The sequence below is a fragment of the Rhipicephalus sanguineus genome, chromosome 11 (assembly GCF_013339695.2).
Source record: "Rhipicephalus sanguineus isolate Rsan-2018 chromosome 11, BIME_Rsan_1.4, whole genome shotgun sequence".
NCBI classification, from domain to species: domain Eukaryota; kingdom Metazoa; phylum Arthropoda; class Arachnida; order Ixodida; family Ixodidae; genus Rhipicephalus; species Rhipicephalus sanguineus.
Window position 1 is genome coordinate 12,365,413 of NC_051186.1, and position 24,629 is coordinate 12,390,041.

Consider the following 24,629-nt stretch of genomic DNA (forward strand, 5'->3'; position numbering starts at 1 on the left):
TTTGCAGGGCATCGGGCCTCCTCACCGAGAGAACGTCGGCTTTAATGCTTTTAGCAGTTGCTTCATATTTCGAGAGCATGTGTTTGAGTCTAGCAGGGCGCCGCAGTGTTTCGCACAAGAATGTGTTTATACAAAGTTTGATGTACCCACTCCGCTTTTCTTTATTCGAGTACAAGGAACGACACAGAGCGATTGCAGAGGCTTTATCACATGGAATTCCAGCCGAGAGTTTCGCAACGTGTCTAAACAATGTGAAAACTTCCACGGAGGATATTATAGCTGTTCTAACGTCGATGCAACAATAATAATGGGAATAACGACAGTGTGGCTCACATGTCACTGTCGCCAAATGAGCTTTGCTTTCACAAAAAAATATGCCATGTATTTGAAATCAACACGAATCAATTTAGTATGAAAGTGAGCAAGGCCCATGAAGAAATGAACAAAAGAACAATAATTTATAATCAAATCGAAGCCAGAGTTAAGTAAGAGCAACCGCGTTGGTGTTTAGACTTTTGTTTTCGTCTGTACCTGCACAGAACACTTTGTATTATATATATATATATCCATCCCCTAGAGGATGCCCCTCGTGCTGCAAGTCTGCACTCCTTCATTACTGTCGCCGTAGTGCATCATCGCTTAGGACCGTCAATAAACTCCTTTACAATATATATATATATATATATATATATATATATATATATATATATATATATATATTATATATATATATATATATATATATATATATATATATATATATATATATATATATATATATATATATTACATGGGCTGCAACATGAGAGAATGAACCGAAAGAATGGTAGGAGTAACATTAAGAGATCGGAGGACTGCAGAATGGTTCAGCGAACGAACAGGAGCTGCAGATACCGTAGTTGACATCACGCGAAAGAAATGAACCTGGGCTGGCGGAGTAGCGCGTAGGACAGACAACTGGTGGACAGTTGTCCGAATTCTAAGTATACGCACTGTCGTCAGCAAGCTTAACTCGAACGCTCCGCAGCGTATCCTGAAACGGTTTGATTGACGCCAACGCCGCGTAGCTTTGGCTTCTGTTGCCGAGATATTCCCAAGGCATGCCGACATACTATCTAAGCATACCGAGGTATTATCTCGGCAACAGCGCCCAACATTTCGCGGCTGGCATTACTCAAACCAGTCCCGGCCACGCTGCGGAGCGTTCGAGTTAAGCTTGCTGATGACTGTATCTCTTGTTGCGAAGGTAAAGTCCCGAAAACAAGCGGGAACCAAGAAACATCGGCGACACCTTTTTAAGGTTGCCGCGGCAAATTCTTGTGACGTCAGTGATTTCTGCGGTACGGGAAGGTCATCTCTCCTATGCGCCGTTACAACTGTTACTACTTCTAGTACTCACAGAGTCTCCTATGTACTCGCCTAATATGACTGGAAGGCAAAAGCCACCTTTTTTTTTTCTCAGTAGATGTACTTGCGCTACACCGCTCCCTTCAGAAAGCTTTCTGCACCTAACGTGACTTTGCATTGCCTCAGTGATCGGCAGCTTTTGTCCAAGCGACTATATCAGGTAATGACGTCATCACGTGACGTCACGGTATGTGACGTGATGATGACGTCAGAGTGCGTCCTGATGACGTCAAAAATTTAGTTTGAGACGTCATCACATCATTTCTGCCTCACTCGTGTCGACGCCGATGCCGCGGGACGCTGACACCGCCGAGGCCGACGGTCAATTTTCACGCTCGATGAACAACCTAAGCCTTTCGCTTTAAGAATATTTATTAACATGTCTATATTTGAGAGTTAACAATATGACTGCACAAATTCATGAATATCCGCTCCTATAATTTACCGCGGTGTAAATGACAATACCTCACCTAGAGGCAGACAGCCCAATTGGTACAGCGGCGATACCATTGTTTATGAAGTTACGGAAAGTAAATACCACTAACGTGTCTAATATACCGAAAACACTGACTGCACTCTCCGACACGGGCGCGGTGGTCAGTCGTGCGAAACCAAAGCCGAGCGCACGCGATCGATCAAGTTAGCTCAACCCACGCGAAATCTGGAAAGCTCATCAGGCAAGCACACAGCGTCCCGACCCCTGCTGCGCACACCTGCGCTTGCGTGCAGGGGCGTGCTTCTCGCATGCACAGTGTTTTCACCGCACCGTACAAGGGGGATTATCTTATGATTATCTTATTTGTTTTGCGATTATCTATATTTTGTTCTATGGTCTCCTTTCTGCCCTTCTTCTATTGTTTGCTGCTCCGAGCTTGGTGCGTCTGAGCTGCTGTTTCGCCCCCGCTTCTCTGTGTCTAATAAATCTGCGTCTAACTCCTGACACTGGAGTTTCGCTGTCGCTTCGCAGGCTTGGATGGAATAATTCGCCCATCGGTGGCGCTGGCGTTCCCGGCCGAGCGCGCGCTGACGTTCCAAACGCGCTTCGGCTTATGTGTATCAAAAGTGCGACCTGCGTGACGCCAACGCGAGACATGAGAAGATAGCAAGGGCGGTCCCTTAAACTGCGCCGCAGTTATAATCTACAGACATGAAGTGGTCATGGAGTGGTTATTTCTTGTAAACGCTAATCAAGGATGTAAATTGTAAACGTTGACTTCGAGAAACATGACATCCATCTGCAATGTATGCCATCACGTGATTGGCATACACCAGTGGCGTAGCCAAGGGGTGGCCCACCGGGCCCGTGCCCACCCCCCCTCCCCCGAAATTTTGTTCTGCTATGGTGATACAAAGCACAAAATGACACTCGACCCCACTTACCTGCAAGGACCCCACGTCGGATCAAGGGTGTGACCTCCCCCCCCCCCCCACCCCCCAAACAAATTTCTGTCTACGCCACTGGCATAAATCACTTGACTTCATGTTCGTGTTACCATCGTCACTGTGTCGTCGGCATTGTACTCTGACCTTATTAACAAAGCAATCAATTGATTTCTGCCTTCAAGCGTGTATACTTGTATTTTTTCTCCTCAGCCTATGCACGTAGCGCATGTTCGCTCACCCGGCAGGGGACGAAGCATCGCCTGTAGCGAAGACACAGCCCAATTTACAAACACACATTCGTGAGGAATGTGAAGAAACATACACAAACACATAAAGGATGTTCCTGTTCGCTTAATGCTTAGTCGTTAAAAGGGTTGATGCGAAATGTGGAAATATGTCCGAATGAAAGATTCATTTAAGTAGCCTGAAAGATTTAAACAGGTCCCTTACGCGCAGAACGAGTTATTCTAGAAGTTCAGATTTGAAGCGTACAGAGCAATTACTGAGGCACTTATAAAATTGTTTTTGACAAAGAATGAAGCGACCGCTTTATAACACGAGCCGTGTATGTATGTATGTATGTATGTATGTATGTATGTATGTATGTATGTATGTATGTATGTATGTATGTAGTTATGTATTGTATGTAATGTATGTATGTATCGTATGTTATTTATGTATAGTATGTATGCATGTATGTATGCATGCATGCATGCATGTATGTGTGTATGTATGTATGCATGTATGTATGTATGTATGTATGTACGTACGTACGTATGTATGTATATATGTATATATGTATGTATGTATGTATGTATATATGTATGTATGTATGTATGTATGTATGCATGCATGTATGTATGTATGTATGTGTGGCGAGAGAGAGTAGACGTGAGAGACGTGACGGCGGCCAACGTGGCCGTGTCGTTCTCGCTACTTTATTAGAAGGTCAGGGTAGAAGCAGAGCGGCAGCGGCTGCCGGCGTCCAGCCTCCAGGAGCGTGAGCTCGTTCTACTGCTCGCGCCTCGAGCTCTGAGCATGAGCTGCGCGAGAGGCGCGGCGCGTAAGTGGTAAAACGATGATGATGATTGTGAGGGATGATGATGCCGCTACTTATGTATGTATGTATGTATGTATGTATGTATGTATGTATGTATGTATGTATGTATGTATGTATGTATGTATGTATGTATGTATGTATGAGAAGTACATTTCTGTCCAGTACACTGAACGCAGTTAGCTAAGAGCTCTACGTCACCAAATAATTGCAACGCACTCGCTGAATCAACAGAAATTCTGGAGCCCTTCTTCTACCCGGAATATTTGGGAAAGCAAAGCGTGGCGTGCACGTGCCTGAGCTGCTACTACATTTTTTCCTTTCCCCTACGGCACGGAAACTCCTCTGATTGGTTGCGAGCGTGGCGCGAGGGCGCGCCTACGCAGTTGGCATCGTGTCCAATGACTCACGTTCTGGCGCCGGAACTTGAGGTCATGCGCACTTATCCCGGCAACAATGAAATGTGGCAACGTAGAATGACCAGCGACCTCGATAAAAGATCAGATTGCCATATCAGAAAGGGTTCATCGCCGACAAGCCCACGATCTAGAGATGATCATTTATTGGAAAACGGCGTATACAAGAACGTATCTGACCAGCCCACCTTCGGGACCGCATTTCACGCTGGGTTTCACGCTGGGACCGCATTTCAATGCCGCCCCTAAAGTCTGTAACTCATAACAAGCTTTGCATAAAAAACTGAGCAGCTTCTACTTGTTCACTTGGAGCCCGAACAACCCCTTTTAGCAGGACAATTCTTGGATGCTTGCACATCATTAACTAGAATGACGGATGACACGCCTTTTGGAAGCTGCCACGAAACTTCAGGATATCGAAGAACAGTCTTAATTACCCCACTTTTGGGTGGTTCGCAAAGGTGTCGCGTTCTTTGCTAATTCACAAAGGATTAGCGGAGCCGAGCAACCCCTTTTAGTAGACATTGTGTCGCTGAAACACCGTGCAGCATTAAGAAGGCTAGTGTGTGCCCTAAAGTCCCACCGATTAGCGCACTTATAGATTCACGGTATGTTCAGTCGTGGCACTAACATGTATGAAGTGAAATGAGCGATAGCCCACTGCTGTATTATTGAAGTAGCGGACTGCGGCAGTAGCACGTTAAGAAAAAGCAGGCGGTTAACAATTATCCAGAGTCCGCCTATATTGTCTCCCTTACAAACATATCGTTCTCACACGTGAAACACCACAAACTACTAACAGGTGATTACTGTAGTTAACCATAACGCATCGTGCTTTATCCGGCTCGAAAATACATGCTGTAGCACGAGAAATGCGCTTCCATAGGCTGAATCTCGCTGACGTCACTTGCGCACGAAAACCTGAAAACTGAAGTCTTGTAGGTATATTTTGTGTTTCTCCTAGTGCCGGTAACTCATTAATTAGCAGATACGCATGTCTCTAAACTGAGCAATAGAGGGGGCAGGTCGTTAGACAGAATGAAGAGGTGTTATTATGATTTAGAATAAAGATGCCCGTCAGAATGCGTCCACTCTGCCCTCAAGGGAGCGTTAATTAACCCCATACATTGTTAGCGACATCGTATGATGCTGAATGTGGTAGTAACGCACATACTTTCGTTTCCATCGTCTACAGTTCGGGTGATATCGGCGTAATTTCGACTCGAACGCGTAGATCAGAGCCAACGTTATTTTTAGAGACTAGATTCGTTGCGACATGACGTGGTTATCTCGAGTGATTGCGCGTACCACTCGTTATATTAAAAAAAAAATGACGTAGAGTTTGACTCAGCGAGTAGTGCACCTGATTTCATTCATTTTCACTACAGTCATTGTCATTCTACTCAGGAGTGCAAACATCACACCCCTCAGTGCTTGGTGAGTAGGCGTATACGCTAGTGATCGATCGTGGGGCGTATGCCAGAGAACATTTTTCCATAGCCACTGTTCCGCGCGCTCTAAGCAAAGCCATAACCCTTCTAGTCTTAGAACGCACATACATCTGCTGTTTTTCAGCATTCGTAAAATCAATAAAAACAGCAAAGGTGCAACAGGAACACTTGAATGTTACTCCAGAAAGGAAAGCTTGAGCTTATATTTTTTGTTGCTTTTTTTCGTTTTTTTTTTACAGCAAAGTTGTTTTTTTACACTTCCACTTTGTCTACATATACAATGAAGACAAGTGACGTCACGTGTTACGTGGCGCCAACTGGCAAAAAAAGTCTTCCACGCTTGCTGCCATAGCTACGAGCGGCGCTGTCTAACACTCCCATGCTTACACGCAAAGAAGTACACAGTAAAAGCAGATGGGAGATCGACCACCGCCGTAGTTCGAAAGACCATTTTCGTTATCCGCGAGTGCGCCTCCCCGCGCTGCATATCGCCCAGGTAACGGATGCACCTGTGGTGCTTCAAGTGCAGACGAGGTCCTATAGTTGCACGTGCCGGGGTTTGCCTACTATACGTGTTTGTATCAGAGCTGAGTATGTGCTTTGCGTGTCGTAGCTTATGCAAACTGCGCTTGAACACGCTGTTTGCAGTAAGTCCAGTAGCCACCATTATTTAGGAAAGCTAGCTTTACAATTATGAAAAGTGCCTATTTGTAGATAATTGGACGCGTTATCTGAAGGTTGTAGGTTTTGTCCCTACCGGCGGCAAAGATTCTTCTTCGGCCACTTCAATTCCTTTCCATTTATATCTACACTACAGGTGAAGACTCTGTACAGATAATGTACCCTCTACTTTCCTTGGCTTCTTTGTCTGTGTGTTTGATGAGGTTGTGTCTAACGAACTTCTCAGTTATACAAATAGTCCTACCGCGACTGCTCCTCAAACAAGAGCATACGACTCCGCTTTAATAGAAGCCTGTGGTTTAACGTTGGCTCACTTACGGTGCCAGAATGAAAATCCTTTTCGAGCGTAGCTCAAACAAACGCTCACAAGATAGCCATCGGAATACATCATATCCTGTTATTTTTAGAGCGTGGAAAGTGTCATCCTACTTGATATCTGTGTGCTTTATTGCTCATAAACTTCATGCTGTTCTTCCAAAAGTGTTGAGGTTTCAGATAAATGCAGATATCGTTCGGTGGTTCGTTTTGTGTGAGGTCTAAAATAATGGAAGCGTAGTAAGTTGGCGCTACGGGAGATGAATTATTCTTACGCAGTGTCTTCTCGACGAAAACAAATCTGTGCGTTCCACTTACTAAATAAAATGGCATGAAATTGAGCGTCGGCTATTTCTTTCCTGGAGCGCCTATCCTCTTTAGGCTGGCTTTCTTGACGAGCTGACGCATCACTTCTATGCGGTAGTTGGCTAACGCGCTGGCGTCTCCCGCATCGAATGTTTTCATTGCTTGAGCATTTGCAATGCGATACCGGCACACGGGGAGCAGCTCCTTGCTGCTCCCTCGAAATTGCCCATCTAAGTCAACTGCTCTGGCGGGTAGGCGTTTAGTGGTTGCCTGAGCACTACAAGAAACCTCTTTTTATGACCGTCACAACGTGACTCTGACAGCTGATTGCGGAAAGAGCTTACCGACTGCAGTGCACGCGCCACCTGTGTTCCATGTCCTATCAAGGTTTCGGATGACTACGAGAACGATAAGCCTTTTAAATCAGAGAAAGAAAATATTTTAGCAGTTTTTATCGTGACTTATTACCAACATTGGTCTCTTTAGCAACGCCACGTCAAGCGCTCGTTTTTAAATGAGCAAGTTCCCTTGTGTTAAAAGTGGCGGAGGGGGGAGAGAGACATGAACGAAAGGGAAAGCAGGGAGACCCGGAACTAGAATTGATATTTGGTTTGCTACCCTGTGCACTGGAGAGTGCGAGAAGAAACTAGAAAGATAAGAGAGAAGTAGAACACATGCAAACCATAATAGTGTGCTGTTCACAGCACAGGACGACACTTGCCAGTGCTAGTCCTTCATGGAAATTTGTTGAACGTGTGAAGTGTAATAACTCATTTGCAGCCTTTTGCTGCGAGGGCATACTAATCCGACTTCATATGATAATAGTGGAGTATATGACAGCGAATGCGTGACGCTATGTGGCGGTCACACGATGGCATTACAAAGGTGCCATTGTCGCGAATAAATGACGACAGCCTGATCAGAGTAATGTGGCGTAAAGATTTGTATCGCTATCCCTTTTATAAAACAATGGCAAACGGCCTCTCCCTCCGGGAGCTGTTTGACGTAAGTCGCTTTTTTAGTAAAGTTTATATTAATACTCACGATATCGTAGACATATACGACTCCGGCAGATAGTTGCCGACAAATATAGCGATTTAAAAGAACAGATATGCAACAGTTTGCCTTCCAAATACAGCCTATATTCTTCTTCATGTGTACTTCTTTCGGGCGTTCGTGTAAGTGAAAGATGCAGCGCGCCAATCACATTAAGCGCGTTTTCTGGTCGGAATCGTCACATTCTACTAATAAGTTGCAACTGCAAAGCAGAGCAGTGATAGCCAGATGAAGAGCAGTGACTGTGTGGTTACGTATTGCCACCAGCGTCCGCTGTCACAGTTGTACACATGTATATTCAGCGATCGCCACTCAGTACCAATCGAGATAACACTGCAAAGAGGGCAGCTCTAGACTGAGCGCCACAACAACGACGTTGTCATCCTCGTCCATTCGGTGCCATTTCAGCGGCCGTGCCGGAGTGGCATTTCCATACCCATGACATTACCCCGGCCGGTAAAGCACCGTCCCGGTGCCTGATAAGGGCTATGGTTAAAAGGACGTGTTAACGTTGTAGGCCTTTAGGTGGGAAACATGCACGATGTCAGTTCTGGGTGTAGCACTCGATGAGTTGGTTGTCGGGGAAATCTCGTAGGTGGCAGATCTCACCTGGCGCACGATTCGGGAGGGCCCGACGCATCGTGATGAGAACTCCTCAATGAGGATGGGAGCCACAGCAGAACGAGAGAGCCCGGAGAAAATTCAGCATCCCTATGTCGACGATCATAGAGGGACCTTTGTGCAGCGTGGGACAATGAAAACCGAGTGCGGGCTACCATGCGTGCAATGAGAGCATGGGTGGTGGTACCTTGAGAGTTATTGTTGGTCAGGCGGAAGCATGGTGTCGAAAGGTAGCAACGGATCACGGCCAAAGAGAATATGAAAGGGTGAATAGCCGGCAGTTTCATGGCACGTCGAGTTGTAGGTTAAGGTGACGAATGGGAGGGTAACGTGACAATCGGTGTGGTCGTCGGAAACGTACATCAAAAGAAGCCAAGTCCGCAGGTCAGCGCGCGCCATGACTTTGTGTACATTTCTTGCTTGTTTTCTTTGAACATGCGAACTTGCTCGCGCCGCGACGTGCCGCGGCCTGGATGCGTCGCGGCTGCCGCAGTAACTATGCAGCTGACGATGTTTAAATCAGCCACTGGTCGTGTCTTTTCTTTATGTGACGCAGTTGATTTTGGGTATACGGCATCTCATGTCGAGAGAATAGCCAGAAATTTCTTGCTGACATTGATATTTAATCGTGAATCTGCTGCGACGAGCTTCGTTATAATGTTTGGCTGACGTGTTCGGAGGAGCCCAGACTACCGATCGCCAGCATTTTCTTACCATGTTTGAAAACTTTTGCAGGGCCCCTTTAAATGAATGGCGCTGCTGCCGAAATGGCACCACTTCTTATCTGCATAGAAGACTACCCGTAAGCCATCAGAATAGTTGCTGCTGTGATGCCGCTATTTCCAGGTGCACGGTTCCAGCGACCGCCATGAAAGATGGGCCTTTCGGTGGAACAGCGAGACTTACCGCGTGGTATCTGTTGGGAACTAAAAAGCCACACACATATAAGCAACGGCAAAGCGTGCGTGTTTAACAACGTGAGTGTGTATAGTGAGAGACCACATGGCCTCTCCGTGTTTACATCTGTGCGCGGCTGTGAATTACGTACTATTGCAGCCGCCGTGAACTAAATGCATGTAGAGTCACGTTTGCCCGGGACGCCGCTCTCGCCATGTATTGTAAACAAGAGAGCGACGCAACGGCCCTCCTCCTCCTCGAGGACCCCGCCTCATCGGGGCAGTCTGCTCGAGGCTCTGTAACTACGAGCAGCTCAATAAAGTTTCTCTTCCGCCCTCTGATCCTGCGTTCTTGATATACAACAGTTTTGGCGACGAGGATGGGATCTCAGATGGTATATCCGATGGGACCGAAGATGGCATCTCCGAGTGAATCACAAGACAAGTGTTAACAACATCTTGCTGTGGTGAAACTGGACTGTTCAATCATGGCAACATCGGCAGACGGGATAGCAGCATCAGGAGATCGCAGCGTGGTTACAACGCCGGTTGGAAGGCTTGCTGAGTTCAGTCCCGACACTGGAAGCATCGAAGTCTACATCGAAAGATTCGAGGTCTTCGCAAGCGCTAACAACATTGACGAGCCGAGGAAGGCGCAAGTGTTCTTGACAGTCCTAGGTGAAAAAGCCTACGTGACACTACGAAGCCTTCTGCTGCCTAAGAGTCCGGCTGACTCCAAGTATGCTGATATCACGAAAGTGCTGCGCGAGCACTACGCACCACGGAGATCCATAGTCACGGAACGGTACAGGTTCCATCGCAGGGATCAAGGCCAAAGTGAAACAATTGGAGAATTCGTCGTCGAGCTCAAGAAGCTAGCGGCAACATGCGAGTTCGGCAGCTTCCTTGAAGAAAGTCTTCGAGATCGGCTAATCTCGGGTCTTCGCAGCGAGGACATCCGATGCCGTCTGCTGTCGTTACCGAACAAGCAGGCGACATGGGAACGAGTTCTAAACATCGCCACCGCCATGGAAACCGCAAAGAACGACACCAAAGAAATTCTCCCAGCTCCTGCGGACGTCAACTGGCAGAACAAGCCGACGCCTAAAAGGAAGCCAATGAGCAAAAGCAAAACAGCGGCCACAATGGGGACTGCCACCTGTAAACCAGGGAAGCCGCGGAAAGAAGGACTTTCTCGCGAGGGACAAGGAAAATGTTTCAGGTGTGGTGATGAGCATTTTGCTAGGGCATGTCCATTTTTGCAGAGTCAGTGTTTCAAATGTTCGAAAAAGGGCCATGTTGCTAAAATGTGTCGAACTAAACAAACGCATTGCATTGACCAAAGCACAACAGAGGCGAAACTGTTGGCAATAGGGCATAACCAGAGAGATGGTCAGACATCTCCTTTAGTAGTAAAGCTACACATAAATGGCAAAGAGGTTCCAATGGAACTTGATACAGGATCAGCAGTGTCTCTAATGTCGGAAAGCGAATTTGAAAAATGTTTTCCCGATGCTGAGTGGTCCGCAACTGATGTGCGCTTGGTCACATACAACGGAACACCTGTAAATGTGAAGGGTTCCGCGCAAGTTGATGTGAGCTATGGCACACAGCGCCATGAGCTGCCGCTTGTAATAGTCAAGCATGAATCGGGCTTGAGGATGCCAACACTTTTGGGGCGTAACTGGTTGTCGAAAATAAGGTTAGATTGGTCAGAAGTCGTACCTGTGTACACCATTCAGACAGAAAATTCTCTTTTGAAAAAGTACCATGAAGTGTTTGCAAAAGGATACGGTACAATCAAGGGCTTCAATGGGAGCATTGTTCTGAAGGAGAATGTGTCACCCCTTTTTTGTAAGGCTAGACCAGTTCCATACGCCGTGTTGGAGCAAGTTGAAAAAGAATTGCATGACCTTGAGAGAGCTGACATCATATATCGAGTCAAGCACAGTGAATGGGCGACCCCTCTTGTGATAGTGCCAAAGAAAGACAATTCTGTTAGGATATGTGGGGACTACAGAATTACTGCAAATCCGCGAATAGAGGTGGATCAGTACCCACTGCCTTTACCGGAGGACATCTTTGCATCTGTAGTAGGAGGCACAAATTTCACAGTTCTAGATCTCTCTAAGGCTTACCTGCAACTTCAACTTGATGAACGCGCCCAAGAGCTATTGACAGTGAACACTCATTTGGGTCTTTTTAGATTTAAAAGACTGCCGTACGGAGTAGCAAGCGCTCCTGCGATGTTCCAAGCAGTAATGGACCAGATTTTACGAGGAATTCCTGGCACTGCATGCTACATAGATGATGTACTTATTTCAGGAAAAGATAAGCAAGAGTGCTACGAAAGAACCGAAAGAGTACTTAAGAAGCTACAGGATCATGGAATCCGCGTTAATGCAGAAAAATGCTCGTTCTTTCAAAGTAAAGTGCGCTATCTGGGACACGTAATTGACAAGAATGGGTTGCACCCAGCACCAGACAAGGTGGAAGCTATCATGCTTGCTCCCCAGCCAAAGGATGTTACACAGCTCAAAGCATTTCTTGGCCTCGTTAACTTCTATGCGAAGTTCATGCCAAATCTGGCAACTCTGCTTGAGCCATTACACAACTTGCTGCGCAAAGAAAGTGCATGGAAATGGTCAAGTCAGTGTGACAAGTGTTTCAGAGAATGCAAAGAATTGCTGTGTAATAACCAGCTATTGCAGATTTATGATGTCAGAAAAGATTTGCGTCTGACATGTGATGCGTCTGCATACGGCCTAGGGGCCGTGCTGTCTCATGTGGTTGATGGTCATGAAAAACCTGTTGCCTTTGCGTCTCGATCAATGACCCAAACTGAGCGCAATTACGCGCAAATCGAGAAAGAGGGACTTGCCATTATTTTTGGAATCAAGAAATTTCACAAATACTTGTACGGTCGCAAGTTCGAAATTTTCACGGACCACAAGCCACTGACTGCTCTTTTTGACCCTAAGCGTCCAGCAAGCTCTGTGGCTGCTGCGCGAGTGCACCGTTGGTTACACGTACTGTCAAATTACCGTTACCAGGTCACGTATAAGGCAGGACGTACGATTGGCAATGCTGATGGTTTGTCGAGGCTCCCCCTGCCTGAAACTACTGAAGAGTCTGAAAGCATTTTTTATTTTGCACCGATACAAGACCTTCCTGTCACAGTTAAAGAGGTTGAGCTAGAGACAGCCAGAGATGAAGTGCTCCGCGTTGTACGTGAATTCACATGGAGCGGTTGGCCAAACAAAGTTTCTGACGAGCTAAAGCCGTACTTTGTAAGGAAGTTAGAAATGAGTGTGCACATGGGTTGTTTAGTGTGGAATAACAGAGTTGTGATTCCCGCTTCACTTCAAAGTGACGTTCTTGGACTGCTGCACGAACAGCACATCGGTATCACTAAGATGAAGGCAATCGCTAGATCAATGGTCTGGTGGCCTGCTATTGATCGCAGTATTGAGGAAATCACTAGAAAGTGTGATATTTGCCAGAGTGTTGCTTCGTTCGGTCAGCCCACTCCATTGCAACCGTGGAGGTGGTGTGAGAATGCGTGGGAGAGAGTACACTTAGATTTTGCAGAGAAAAATGGCAAATCATTTCTCCTTGCTGTGGACTCCCATTCGAAGTGGCTAGAGGTAAAAATCATGAACTCCACAACAGCGCAAAAGACAATCGAAGTAGTGAGATCTATGTTTGCTGCATATGGATTGCCACACGAAATTGTTACAGACAATGGCCCTCAGTTCAGAGCCCAAGAATTTGAGGACTTTCTAAAAGCAACGGTGTGAAACACACGCTAACTCCTCCTTACCACCCACAATCAAATGGGGCGGCAGAAAGAGCAGTACAAACGCTGAAGAAGTCGCTTCTGCTGCAGGGAGTAAGTGACCAAAAGAAAAATCAGCAAACAACACTACAACAACAAGTGGATAACTTCGTGTTTGGGTACAGAACAACTCCCCATACATTCACAGGGCAGACGCCAGCTGAATTGTTCTTGAGAAGGAAACTGCGCACGCGGCTGTCCATGCTGAAACCAGACCTTGCACGAAAAATGAACGAAAAAACAACGCACATAAAGGAGAGCGCGGACAAACACCGAGGTCGCTCAAGACAGTTTGAAAAAGGGGATCTCGTTTACGTAAGAAGCGTTCGAGGTGAAACCGTTAAGTGGTTTCCCGGAAAGATAGTCAACAGAAGGTCCGCCATGACATACCTAGTGTTTGTTTCGGGGCAAGTAAGATTCTGCCACGTAGACCATTTGCGCAGCCGCAGCGCGCCAGGCGATATCCCATTTCACGGGGACGATATAAGCTGCCCACAGACGGGTAATGGAAACGAAGCGCAGACCGTCGGCACGGCGCCGTCAGCTCCAGGCTTGACGCCGTTGCATTCAGACACGGAACCCTCGGAATCACCTCCCAACACAGACAGTGGAAACGGGAACGTTCTCAGGCGTAGTACGCGCACGAGACGTTTTCCTGAACGTTTGAATTACGACACCTTTAGTCTTAAGGGGGAGGAAGATGTTGGGAACTAAAAAGCCACACACATATAAGCAACGGCAAAGCGTGCGTGTTTAACAACGTGAGTGTGTATAGTGAGAGACCACATGGCCTCTCCGTGTTTACATCTGTGCGCGGCTGTGAATTATGTACTATTGCAGCCGCCGTGAACTAAATGCATGTAGAGTCACGTTTGCCCGGGACGCCGCTCTCGCCATGTATTGTAAACAAGAGAGCGACGCAACGGCCCTCCTCCTCCTCGAGGACCCCGCCTCATCGGGGCAGTCTGCTCGAGGCTCTGTAACTACGAGCAGCTCAATAAAGTTTCTCTTCCGCCCTCTGATCCTGCGTTCTTGATATACAACAGTATCCACTACGAATGCGCGCGTGGGGCGTAGCACATTGTGTCCAGTCACACTGATAAATATGTGTAAAGCGTTTTCTGTTTCTTTTTTTAACACGGTGCTTCTTCTAGAAAAAAGCGCCTCTTGCAAACAATGCGAAGTGTGTTGAGTTCTATACCGATCTCTGCAAACGTTTGTGAAGAGTGCCAGCGATACACGGCACCCCCCCCCCCCACTAAAAACAAAACAAAACAAAACAAAAAAGGGGAACCTAATAAGCACTAACGAAGGCACGGAGAAGAGTATGTCAACTTATCCGAAACGTCCGAATTTTTGCCGTTTTTGCCTTTTGTTGCCTCTACGAATGCTTGGCGGTCGCTTCTACGACTGTGCACGCTTCGATGATCCCCTCCTCAAATTACAGCGCGCACGCAATCCCCCGTGCAACGTAACTGAACACTATCCGCGCCTTGTTCGTCATTGTTTGCGCTCATGTACCGGTGACGCGCGCGTCTAAACAAAATCATCGACACAGCATGGAGGGCAGATGAGAGATGCTCGCTGTCGACAGCATTCGATGACGTTCATTAGAGGGTGGCGGTCGCTTCTCGACATACAGCGCGTGGTTCCCTGTCATCAACCGACGTCATCTGATCGCCACGAAGAGGCGATAGGCCCCCTCCCAAAAAACGCTCCCATCGGCACGACTTTCTAATGAAGTTTCACTCGGGAACTCAGTGGCGACGCGGTGGTCAGCCAGGATCTAACAACCTGCACGCGCATACACGCACATATGTTTCTCGATTCCGTTCATGTTTCTGAACTATATTTTTTTGTTCGTTCAGAAAGCAGCCACGCCAGTTTGTTAGATAGACTTCCATGGGAAACATGCTCATTGTGAAATCTTCTATGCACGCTATATATAGAGAGAACGCCGCCTCTGGTGGATCTTGCATTAACGCGATAGCGTTAAAGAGCTGATTTCATAGAAATTCCTGTGGCGCCGCTCTTGGTTGTGAGCAAGAAATCAGCGTTGTCCATGACCGACAAATTGAGAAAGATGCAAATCAAATAAATAAATAAAAATTTCACGTTCCAGTGAGAATCGAACCCAGGCCTGGTGTGTGGCAAGCAGGTGTTTTACCACAGAGCCAAGTCATTGCTTGAATCTGCTTCGAAAAAAAAAGAACACTATATGAATGTGATGTAGTGGGAGGAGCCTCATTAACACATGTAATATTGCGTGGCAGAAGCGTAGAATCACATCAGGCGTCAAGACTTGTGAATAGTCAACACGATCGACTGAGAAGATGATGGCTTTCGAATTCGAGTCGTCTTAGGGAAACACATAGGGGCCATGTGACTTTCTGTTCTTCTTCTCTGAATTATTTTAATTTTTTTATTAACTAGTTTAATTGGGGTACTGGGAGGAGGGGGGTGAAGTTGAAATACCTCCTTCTCAAAATTTTGCAGTTTTAATGTGATAGCGTTACAAAGTGCTCGTTTCGACGAAATTCCGGCGTCGGTGTCGGCTTAGTCGGTTGTGAGCAAAAAATCAGCGTTGTTCGTCAGCGATAATTCGAGATAGACATCACTACCCAATGCCCGGATTGCACAGAACTTTACAGTTCACTCTCGCACATGCTCTGGCAATGTCCCGCGTTACCTCAGAAACCTCTCACCAGTGAGTCCGACTGGGAAGAGGCACTCAGCAGCTCCGAGCTCCACCACCAACTTAAGGCAGTCCAAAGGGCCCAAGAAATGGCGGAACGCCACCCCGTTCCCGCCCCGACTCGGGCGTCGCCTACGGTAGCGGCTGTTAGGGTGTCCCCCCTGGTTCCCCCGGCGGCCTAAACTCCTCAGCATCTAATAATACAGTTCCTGACCGACCGACCGACCGACCGACCGACCGACCGACCGACCGACCGACCGACCGACCGACCGACCGACCGACCGACCGACCGACCGACCGACCGACCGACCGACCGACCGACTGACTCACTGACTGACTGACTGACTGACTGAGATTCAAATAAATAAGTAAAAATTTGGAGGACGCTTGTGCTTCGCATTCAAGAGTAGAAGGCGATAGCGTAATCGCGTGCGCATTGCCTTCTCAATTGATAGCCTTGCTAGGGTTCTCGGTGCATGCCCTAACCGTGCGGTAGGGATACGAACGACTGCGCGCGTAACATTGGCCGTTTCAAACTATGCTAGAACGCTCATTACAAGTAAAGTTCCTAAGTGCCCACTAGGCCATAATTCTTCTTTTTGCGAATGGCCCACTACGCATTCGTAAGGCAACATGCGAACCTGCGCAGCTGCTCACTTTCTTGATTTTTTTTATCCTGATGATGATTAAATATGTCTGAGCGCTTTGTAATGGGTTGGCCTATGAAACACCCACTAGTTCCGCAGTTCACACGTCTTGACCCCTGGCGCAATTCTACGCATGTGCCACGCAATAGTAGATGCGTTAAGGATACTCCTCCCAGCACATGACATTCATAGTGTTTTTTTTTTTTTTTGCAGTTCCAAACAACAGTAAGGCTCAGTGGCGGAACACCTGTTTGCCACGCAGACGGCCTGGGTTCGATTCTCACTAGAACCGCGGTTTTTTTTTCTTTATTTTATTTGCATCTTTCTCGATTTTTCGGTCACGGACAAGGTGATGATTTTTTGCTCAAAACCAACGATGCCGATACTGGAATATCTGAGAAACGAGCTCTTCAGCGCTGTCAAGTTAAATATTTTCTCCGTACAACACCTTACCATTATTTTCCAAGTACCAACACACATCTTAGTGCGAACAAACCGTCTTGTTTATGAAGCAGTTGTGCAAAAATATGATTGCATTTGGTGTGTTTTACCTAAAGGTCGTCAAGACGAAAATTAGAAATGAACCTAATCGCTGACACCCGAGATAAAAAAAAATCTTCCTAAACAACGACAATCTCCGCGCGCGCTGGGAGTCTGCGTTGCTCAGCTCGGATCTGGAGCGCCAACTCTGGGCCGTCCAGCGAGCCGAGGAAGCCGCCAAGGGCCACCAACCCTTGGCCGAAGCCTACGCGGGATTCAGACCCATCCCACATATTCGCAAGGCAATACATAAAGTTATTTGATGTGATCAGTTTCTCTGGCTTTGAATTTGTTAGTGCAGATTGTCCTTGTGTTTGTCTGCGTCTCAAACGTTATCGAACTGTGTAACGCCTTGCTGGTTTCTTTCTAGTGAGCGTTTACATTGAATTTATGCATCTTTAGCAGGCGACTTGTTCGATTCAGCCACTGTTGCTTTTCGATTCCTTTCGCTCACCTCCTCTTTAGGGCAGTAAACCGCCCGCTCGTATGATTAAGCTACTTATATTTCTATCTTCTCTATCTTTCTCTGCCCTCTTTCTTTAATGATATCTTAACCAAAGCTGTCACGTCCCCATTACATCGGCATCAGAGTGAAACAATGTGCCAGTTTAGGCTAAAAAGTTATGCTTTGAGAGCCATAATGTTGGAAATTTCGCACCACTATGTTTGCTTACGGCACAAAACAACAGCCAAACTTTCGCTTTCGAAATTCGTGCTTAAATACCGGCACTTGAATATCAGTGTGACGTCGTGGATTTCAGTCTTTTCTTTTTGTGTATTTTAGCCACATTAGCTGAATTAAATTTTTCCAGTCTTTCCTTTTTTCGTCCGTGCCTCTCTAAGAACACAATGTGAATGAATGGCGAACAGTTTTGTAGGCCCCTAGCAGACGCTGTCAAAATCTATGACGTCACTACGAGTAGGTGCGCGAGCTTGAAGGTGGCATCGCCACCTGCATTCTCTTTCCATGAATTTTCTGGCTTACCAAGCGTCTTCTCGTGGCAAGAAATCTGCTTTTGGTAATGAGTAAGAGTAACTTAGTAACAGAAAAGAAATAAGGCATATTTCCTCTGGTGTTGCTTTAAATGGGCGGCATTTTCGTCGCCTCGTCGTTTTGTTGCGCCGCTACCCCGAGTTTGTATCGCATAACTATAATGCTTGTATTGGGTTACATTCCTTTGCATTCGTTTCTCGTGAATTGTGCTGTTTTATTACGCGAGGTCACGGTGAAAGTTGACATCAGCACGCAAATGCAGACTTCATTGATACTTCTTTTTGGGCAAGTTGCTTCATTGTAGATCAAGGGAGTAACAGCGCGAGCACACACCGACGAGAGAGACGACACGGACACACAAGCGTGTCGTCTCTCTCGTGGCTGCGCACTCGCGCTGTTACTACCTTGATCTGATTAAAATGCAGACTAGCTTCATCGCACTCTAAAACGTTCACTTGGTTTCGCAAAAGCTTCACCTTGTGCACACAACTTCTTTGTGAAACCAGCTTTACAAGCAACAAAACTGCTACATTGTTTTTAATTGTGCTTTGTTTTGCTTTTTTACAGCATATGGGTGTTCAGTAGCAGTGGTAGTAGTAGTAGTAGTAGTAGTAGTAGTAGTAGTAGTAGTAGTAGTAGTAGTAGTAGTAGTAATAGTAGTAGTAGTAATAGTAGTAGTAGTAGTAGTAGTAGTAGAGGAGGAGGAGGAGGAGGAGGAGAGGAGGAGAGGAGGAGGAGGAGTTGTTTGTTGTTGTAGTAGTAATTAGTGTGGTTGTTTCTCTTGTCACAACATATAGATATGACAAAGAACTCGAAAAAAGGGTAATCACTTGCTTCCTCAAACGTACATCACGGCCTAACGCTTGCAAAAAACGCAGAAATCTACGTCAGATTACGTCACAAATACAAAAATAATATAAGTAATAGAGAAAAGAGTGGGGAAGGGTAAGGAGAAAGGAGGGAGTTTAGGAGTTGAAGAGAACTTTGTGACAGCTTTGCGCAGCCTCTTATGAAGCAGCAGCAGCACACCCTTTCACACCAAATAAATGAAAAAACCTGAAATACAGTGCAGTGTACGCAATGGGCATAACGAAGCAAACATATCAGCCAAAGGGGCGAAATTAAATAAAAAGAACAATGAAAGTAGTTAAATGCACGTTTATTTGTGACTATGCGGGCAGTAGAACCAGACAGGGCTTCCAAATTAACGCCTTTCCCTTCCCATTCCGCCTTTACCTTTTTTATCCTAAGGTCACCAGCAGGTCACAGGCGATAAACGTCCCCTATTCTGACGCGACCTGACACTAGGCAGGGTAGCGGTCGCACGCCCTGCGATCAGCAGCGCTCATGCGACTCTCGAGAACGGCGCGACGCCCAGGGATCGTAGAGGGTGGAAGGGCGCACGGGACATTCGACAGAAATAGAATTACTTGCAAGATGGCGGCAGTGGAACCCCCGCATTAACGCGTGGATGGTGTTTCAGCGGGCATCGAGGCTGCCGCGGACCTTTCGCACCAGCCAAGCTTACAGAAGAAGGACGGCCCCAGCGTCCCCCCTGCGTTGGTCGCCAGACCGGATTATAATTCACCCGAGTAACGGCCACCGCCACGCATCCCTCCTTCTATTGCCGCCTACGCTTCTTTTGCGTAAGCTACGATGAAGTTGCGTGCAGTGCGGGACCAGTCTACAGCACTTCCAAGTGGCTCTCTTTTAAGGGGAAAGCCTCAGATGCCTCATCGAGAGCGAAAAGTGGCCGTCGGCGTCAACACGAATGATGCAAAAAAAAATAAGATAATCGCGTGATGATGTCATTATGACGTCACAGGCCGCGAAAATTTGTGACGCCATCATGATGTCACCATGATGTCACATAACGTGCCTTCACACGGTGACGTCATCACATGACAGTCGCTTGATCAAAAGTGGGCAGATCCCGGAGGCTCTGCAAAACCAGGTGAGGTACAACAAGCTTCCAATACCTCCGATCCCGGAGGCAGCGCAAAACCACGTTGGGGACAGAAAGCTTTCGGAGGGAGGGGATCAAACAAGTGACTGTGAAGAAAAAAAAGGCGAAGTCCTTTGCCTTCTAGTCGTATGAGGAAAATGCACAAGGAACCGTGTGACTCTCTTGTTGTGGAACCACGGTCATTTCTTTCGTACAGTATAAGAGTAACCACTAACTCGGCGGGATTTCAATAAATAAGGTTAATTTGCAATGTTCCTTTTCCAGTAAAAAAATCCTTTATTACTTTTGGTTGAACTTATTCTCAATAGGTTATAGAACCCTGTAACGGTACGGCTTAGACGCACGTTTTGAAGTGGAACTGCGGCTCTCCTTTCTGATGTGACTGAATTGCCGCGTAAAACTTTGACTTTGTTCGCATAGAACGCTTGTTCTTTGCGCACAGATGTGCGAAATCCGTGCTATATTAATGCATGTTCTCAGAGACCCAATATTTCCCACTCAATAACATTGCTCTGAAACAACGTCAGCACATGTTATAATAGCGCATCGCACCCGAGCCCCACTTCATCAGCGTCGGCACGTGTTATATTCGTGGCTGTGTCTTCGATGTACAAATGCTCACTGGCTCCTTTATTCCTTTATGTATTGGCCTAGGACGGCTGGGAGGCAAAAGCCATCTTCTTTTTCTTCTCAGTCGATGTATTGATATCACCCTTCTTTTCGCGGCACGTAACACAATGCATCGATGCCCGCAACGAGTGTGCGTAGCGCACCAAGAGACTGGTCACTGGCGTGCACCCTTGAATGGCACGGTTCTAAGTATCGACCGGTGCGGAGGAGAGAAGCCCTTCAGGCCATCCCAGCCGCGTGTGTGTGTGTGTGTGTGCGCGCGCAAAATCCCGTTATGTGCAGAAATCTTTCAGACGTAGGAGGGAGGAAGGGGGCGTGGGGGAATCAATGTCATCGAGTGATAATAAAAAGAAGGAGATGGCTTTCGTGTTCGAGTCGCCTCAGGGCAAAAGTGACCGCGTGACTTTTTTTTCATGGTGTTTTTACTGTTCGACTGAATCACATTTTCCTTTGTTGCTTTTTTAATTGGCAGCTCAGTATCCCAGCCAGAAATTAAAACTATGCGTAGGTAGGGGTCGTAATAAGTAAAACTCTCCCTCGACGACTGCAGATCTCACGTTGCCAACAGTCGCTCATCGGTGTTGCCCCCTTAAAGCGATACCCAAGCTCCGCCCACATCATAGGCTGTATGTCCATCCCCACGTGGTCGAATGAGTGGTATTAGCCCACAAGCCCTCCAGTCGGTTAGCCAACTTGATCGCTATCGTGCAGTGAACCAGCCCTTCACACATCTCTACTTAGTTCATGAAGTCGTCAACGTATAGAGAGAAGCTGCGGAGAGGCGCCTGTATAGAGAGCCACGGACAGGCGCCTGGAGTGCCGCTCCCATTAAGTGCGGAGTACATTCCGCATGTGGTGGCAGCGACACTCCAGAACAACTGTTTCCTCTTAAGTTGGCCTTGAGGAGCCTCGTGTCCGTGGCGAAACAGAGGACCAGGAAACAAGTGCGTATGCACTTGTTTTCAACTCAACTGAGAGCAGCGTTCTCAACTGAGAGCAGCGTATGCTCTCAACTACTTGTGCTAAGTGCTCGAATAAGAAAGCTTTTTCGCGGATCACAGCAATTAGAAGAGAAGTAACGATTATGTCGCCATGTTCAGTGGCGTTGAAACTCACAGGTCCTGCACTTTGCGACTGTGCACTGCTTTGTTACGTTACTCAGAAGACGACGTGTAAAACTTCATTTAACTAAGTAAAACAACTTATGAGACTATGCATTCCTAAAAATTTCTACGCCAAACTGAAACAACAGAAGGCCTTTACATCTGCACAGACTACACTGGTGTGTAGTGCATAACAGCACGAACTAGGCATAGAAATATCAAATCGCTACAGCATGTAAGGTGCAATAATTCTGACCTGTCCGAAAACATGAATGGAAAGATTAACTTTGCCTTCTGGGCTATGCATCGCATTTTCCTCAGTACTAGAAAAAAAAATGCTGGAGGAAGCTTAGATTATATCATGTCATTAAGACCCCACGATACCACGAGCCAGAATGCGATGATTTTGACGCTTTCTTTATAGAGGCCAGCCTGTAGATATATGCTGCAATGTAGTTCGTGCTAAAAGAACGTGCTCTTCTTGCATTCCTGTCACTCCCGTGCCTTATAGCACACCTAGAAGGGTTTCTATTACAGCGGAGGATAACCTAACAAAGTCTATTTAATGCTTGAAGGCCCCTGAAAATCGACGAAAAGCAGCGGCAAAGCAAGAAGCCAAACGGAAACAGTCCGCAGGCTTATCGTCTTGACGTACGTGAAATAATGTCGCTACTGCGAGACCAATGCACTGAGAATGAGTCACTGCACTGAGTGTTGTTTTATTTTTGTTTGTTTTTTTCGTGCCTTTTTTGTTGACGTGATCGCGCGATCGACACGTCCCGTACATGTTTGCACAATCCGATGACCCCCGCGCCTATAAACAACATGCGGGGAGAGTCGAAGCATTGTCAGAAGCGGAGGCCTATCGTAGATCCCGCTGACATCACGGATGCAATGGTCACGTCCGCCGGTGAAAAATGAGCTGATGCCGCGGAGTGTCAGCTAAGTGAACACAAAAAATAAAAGATCAGAGAAGGTATCGGACGAAACGACCGTAGACATAACACTGGGGTGCCGATTGGAAGCTTTGGCAAATATTGGGACTGATCCAAACTGCCGAAGAGCGCTGATGGAAAGCGCTCGCCACTCAGGGCAACAGAGACTGCACCACGTGGGTCCTTCGCCATTTCCTAGTGACAGATGATACTGATATCCTCGGCAGACAAAGCATGATCAAGCAAACTCGACGGAGTGAATTCACCATACGTCATCAGCTTAAGATATTATGTGGAACTAGTATAGCAAAAGATTAAGTGGTAAGGCGTAATGAGCGTTGTATGTAGGATGAGGTATCTTTTGACTATGACAAGTAGCTAATTCTAAAGCGGCACAAATGGGAAACGTCGGTTGAAAGAGTTTACCGCATTAAAGCCAAAAGCATTGTCTAGGAACAAGCACTGAAGTACACTGATTAACTAGGCGCAGAAAGCAGTAATGAAAAAAAAAATAGACGCGGTCAATCAAAAACACCTGCAACAAAGAATGCGCGGTGTATCTTCGAGTTGTGAATTAACAAACATCTTAAAGAAATATCCCTACAATCTTAACAGCGTCAGAAGGGCAGGTCACAAACCGCGCTATCTCTGAGTACTGAATGCTCACAAGTAACGTAACGCTCTTTCATACCCTAAGAAAAAAAAAAAAGAAAAGTACATATTGCTGGTTTTGGCGAGTGCTGACTTTCCACGCGTGTAACCCTTTTAAAGATGCCTTCGAACGAGAGTTACCTGAGTTATACATGTGACAAGCCAGGACTCACCCAAAAATAGTTACAAGTAATCTCTTTTCACAGCGAAGCCGTTTAAGCCAGCTGTAAAATATTTGGTGTGTACAATGTGTGCAAAAAAACTATCATCATCATTACCCAGCACGCGCTCCCTTCATTCTCTTTATAGTGAAGCTGTTTAAGCTATCCGTAACTTGTGCTTCGTCGTGCAAAACTCCTCAGGTGGGTATGCGCCACGGGAATTGGGCAAGCCCCACTACCGCGCGCAGCAGGTGCGAGCCTTGAACGAAAACTCTTCCCGGCGAAGTGGACCCCATTGAAGGCGTGAAACAGAGAGAGAAAGAGAGAAAGAGAGAAGGAGATAGAAAGAAAGAGAAAATAGAGAGAAAGAGGGAAAGAAACAATGAGCGAAATAAAGAGAGAAAAAGAGAGCGAAAGAAAGAGATAGAAAGAAAGAAAAAGAGAACAAAAAGGCGAAGCTTGCACTAAGTCGCGCAAGCATCGAAACAGCGAAGATTGACGAATATGAAGGCTAACAAAACAACCATTAACCTAGAAACAACCTAACAACAAATAGCTAAAGCCAAGCAACGACCTAGAAGCAACCTAGCAAACAACACAGCTAAAAGCCTAGTAGCTACCTAGAAACAACCTAGCATCACCTAGCCAAAGCCTAGCAACAACCTACAAGCAACCAGATTAGACTTCAGAATCATGCATCTTAGCTGCTTCAAGCCTTGCTCGACTTAGTGCAAGGTTTGCCATTTTTTTTCCAAGGCGAAACCCTTAGATGCCTCATCTAACCCGAAAAGAGACCGTTGGCGTCAACACGAGTGACGCAAAAGATCATCACCACGTAACGAAGACCACGTTTGAAGTCACAGATCGTCAAAATACGTGA

General features: G+C 46.6%; 1 protein-coding gene across 1 annotated transcript; it reads left to right on the forward strand.

The window, feature by feature from the left end:
* Positions 1-10,077: 10,077 nt before the first annotated feature.
* LOC119374869 (uncharacterized protein K02A2.6) lies at positions 10,078-13,389 on the forward strand. The gene has a single exon (XM_037645070.1). The coding sequence runs from the start codon at positions 10,078-10,080 to the stop codon at positions 13,387-13,389; it is 3,312 nt and encodes a 1,103-aa protein (XP_037500998.1).
* The last annotated feature ends 11,240 nt before the right edge of the window (positions 13,390-24,629 follow it).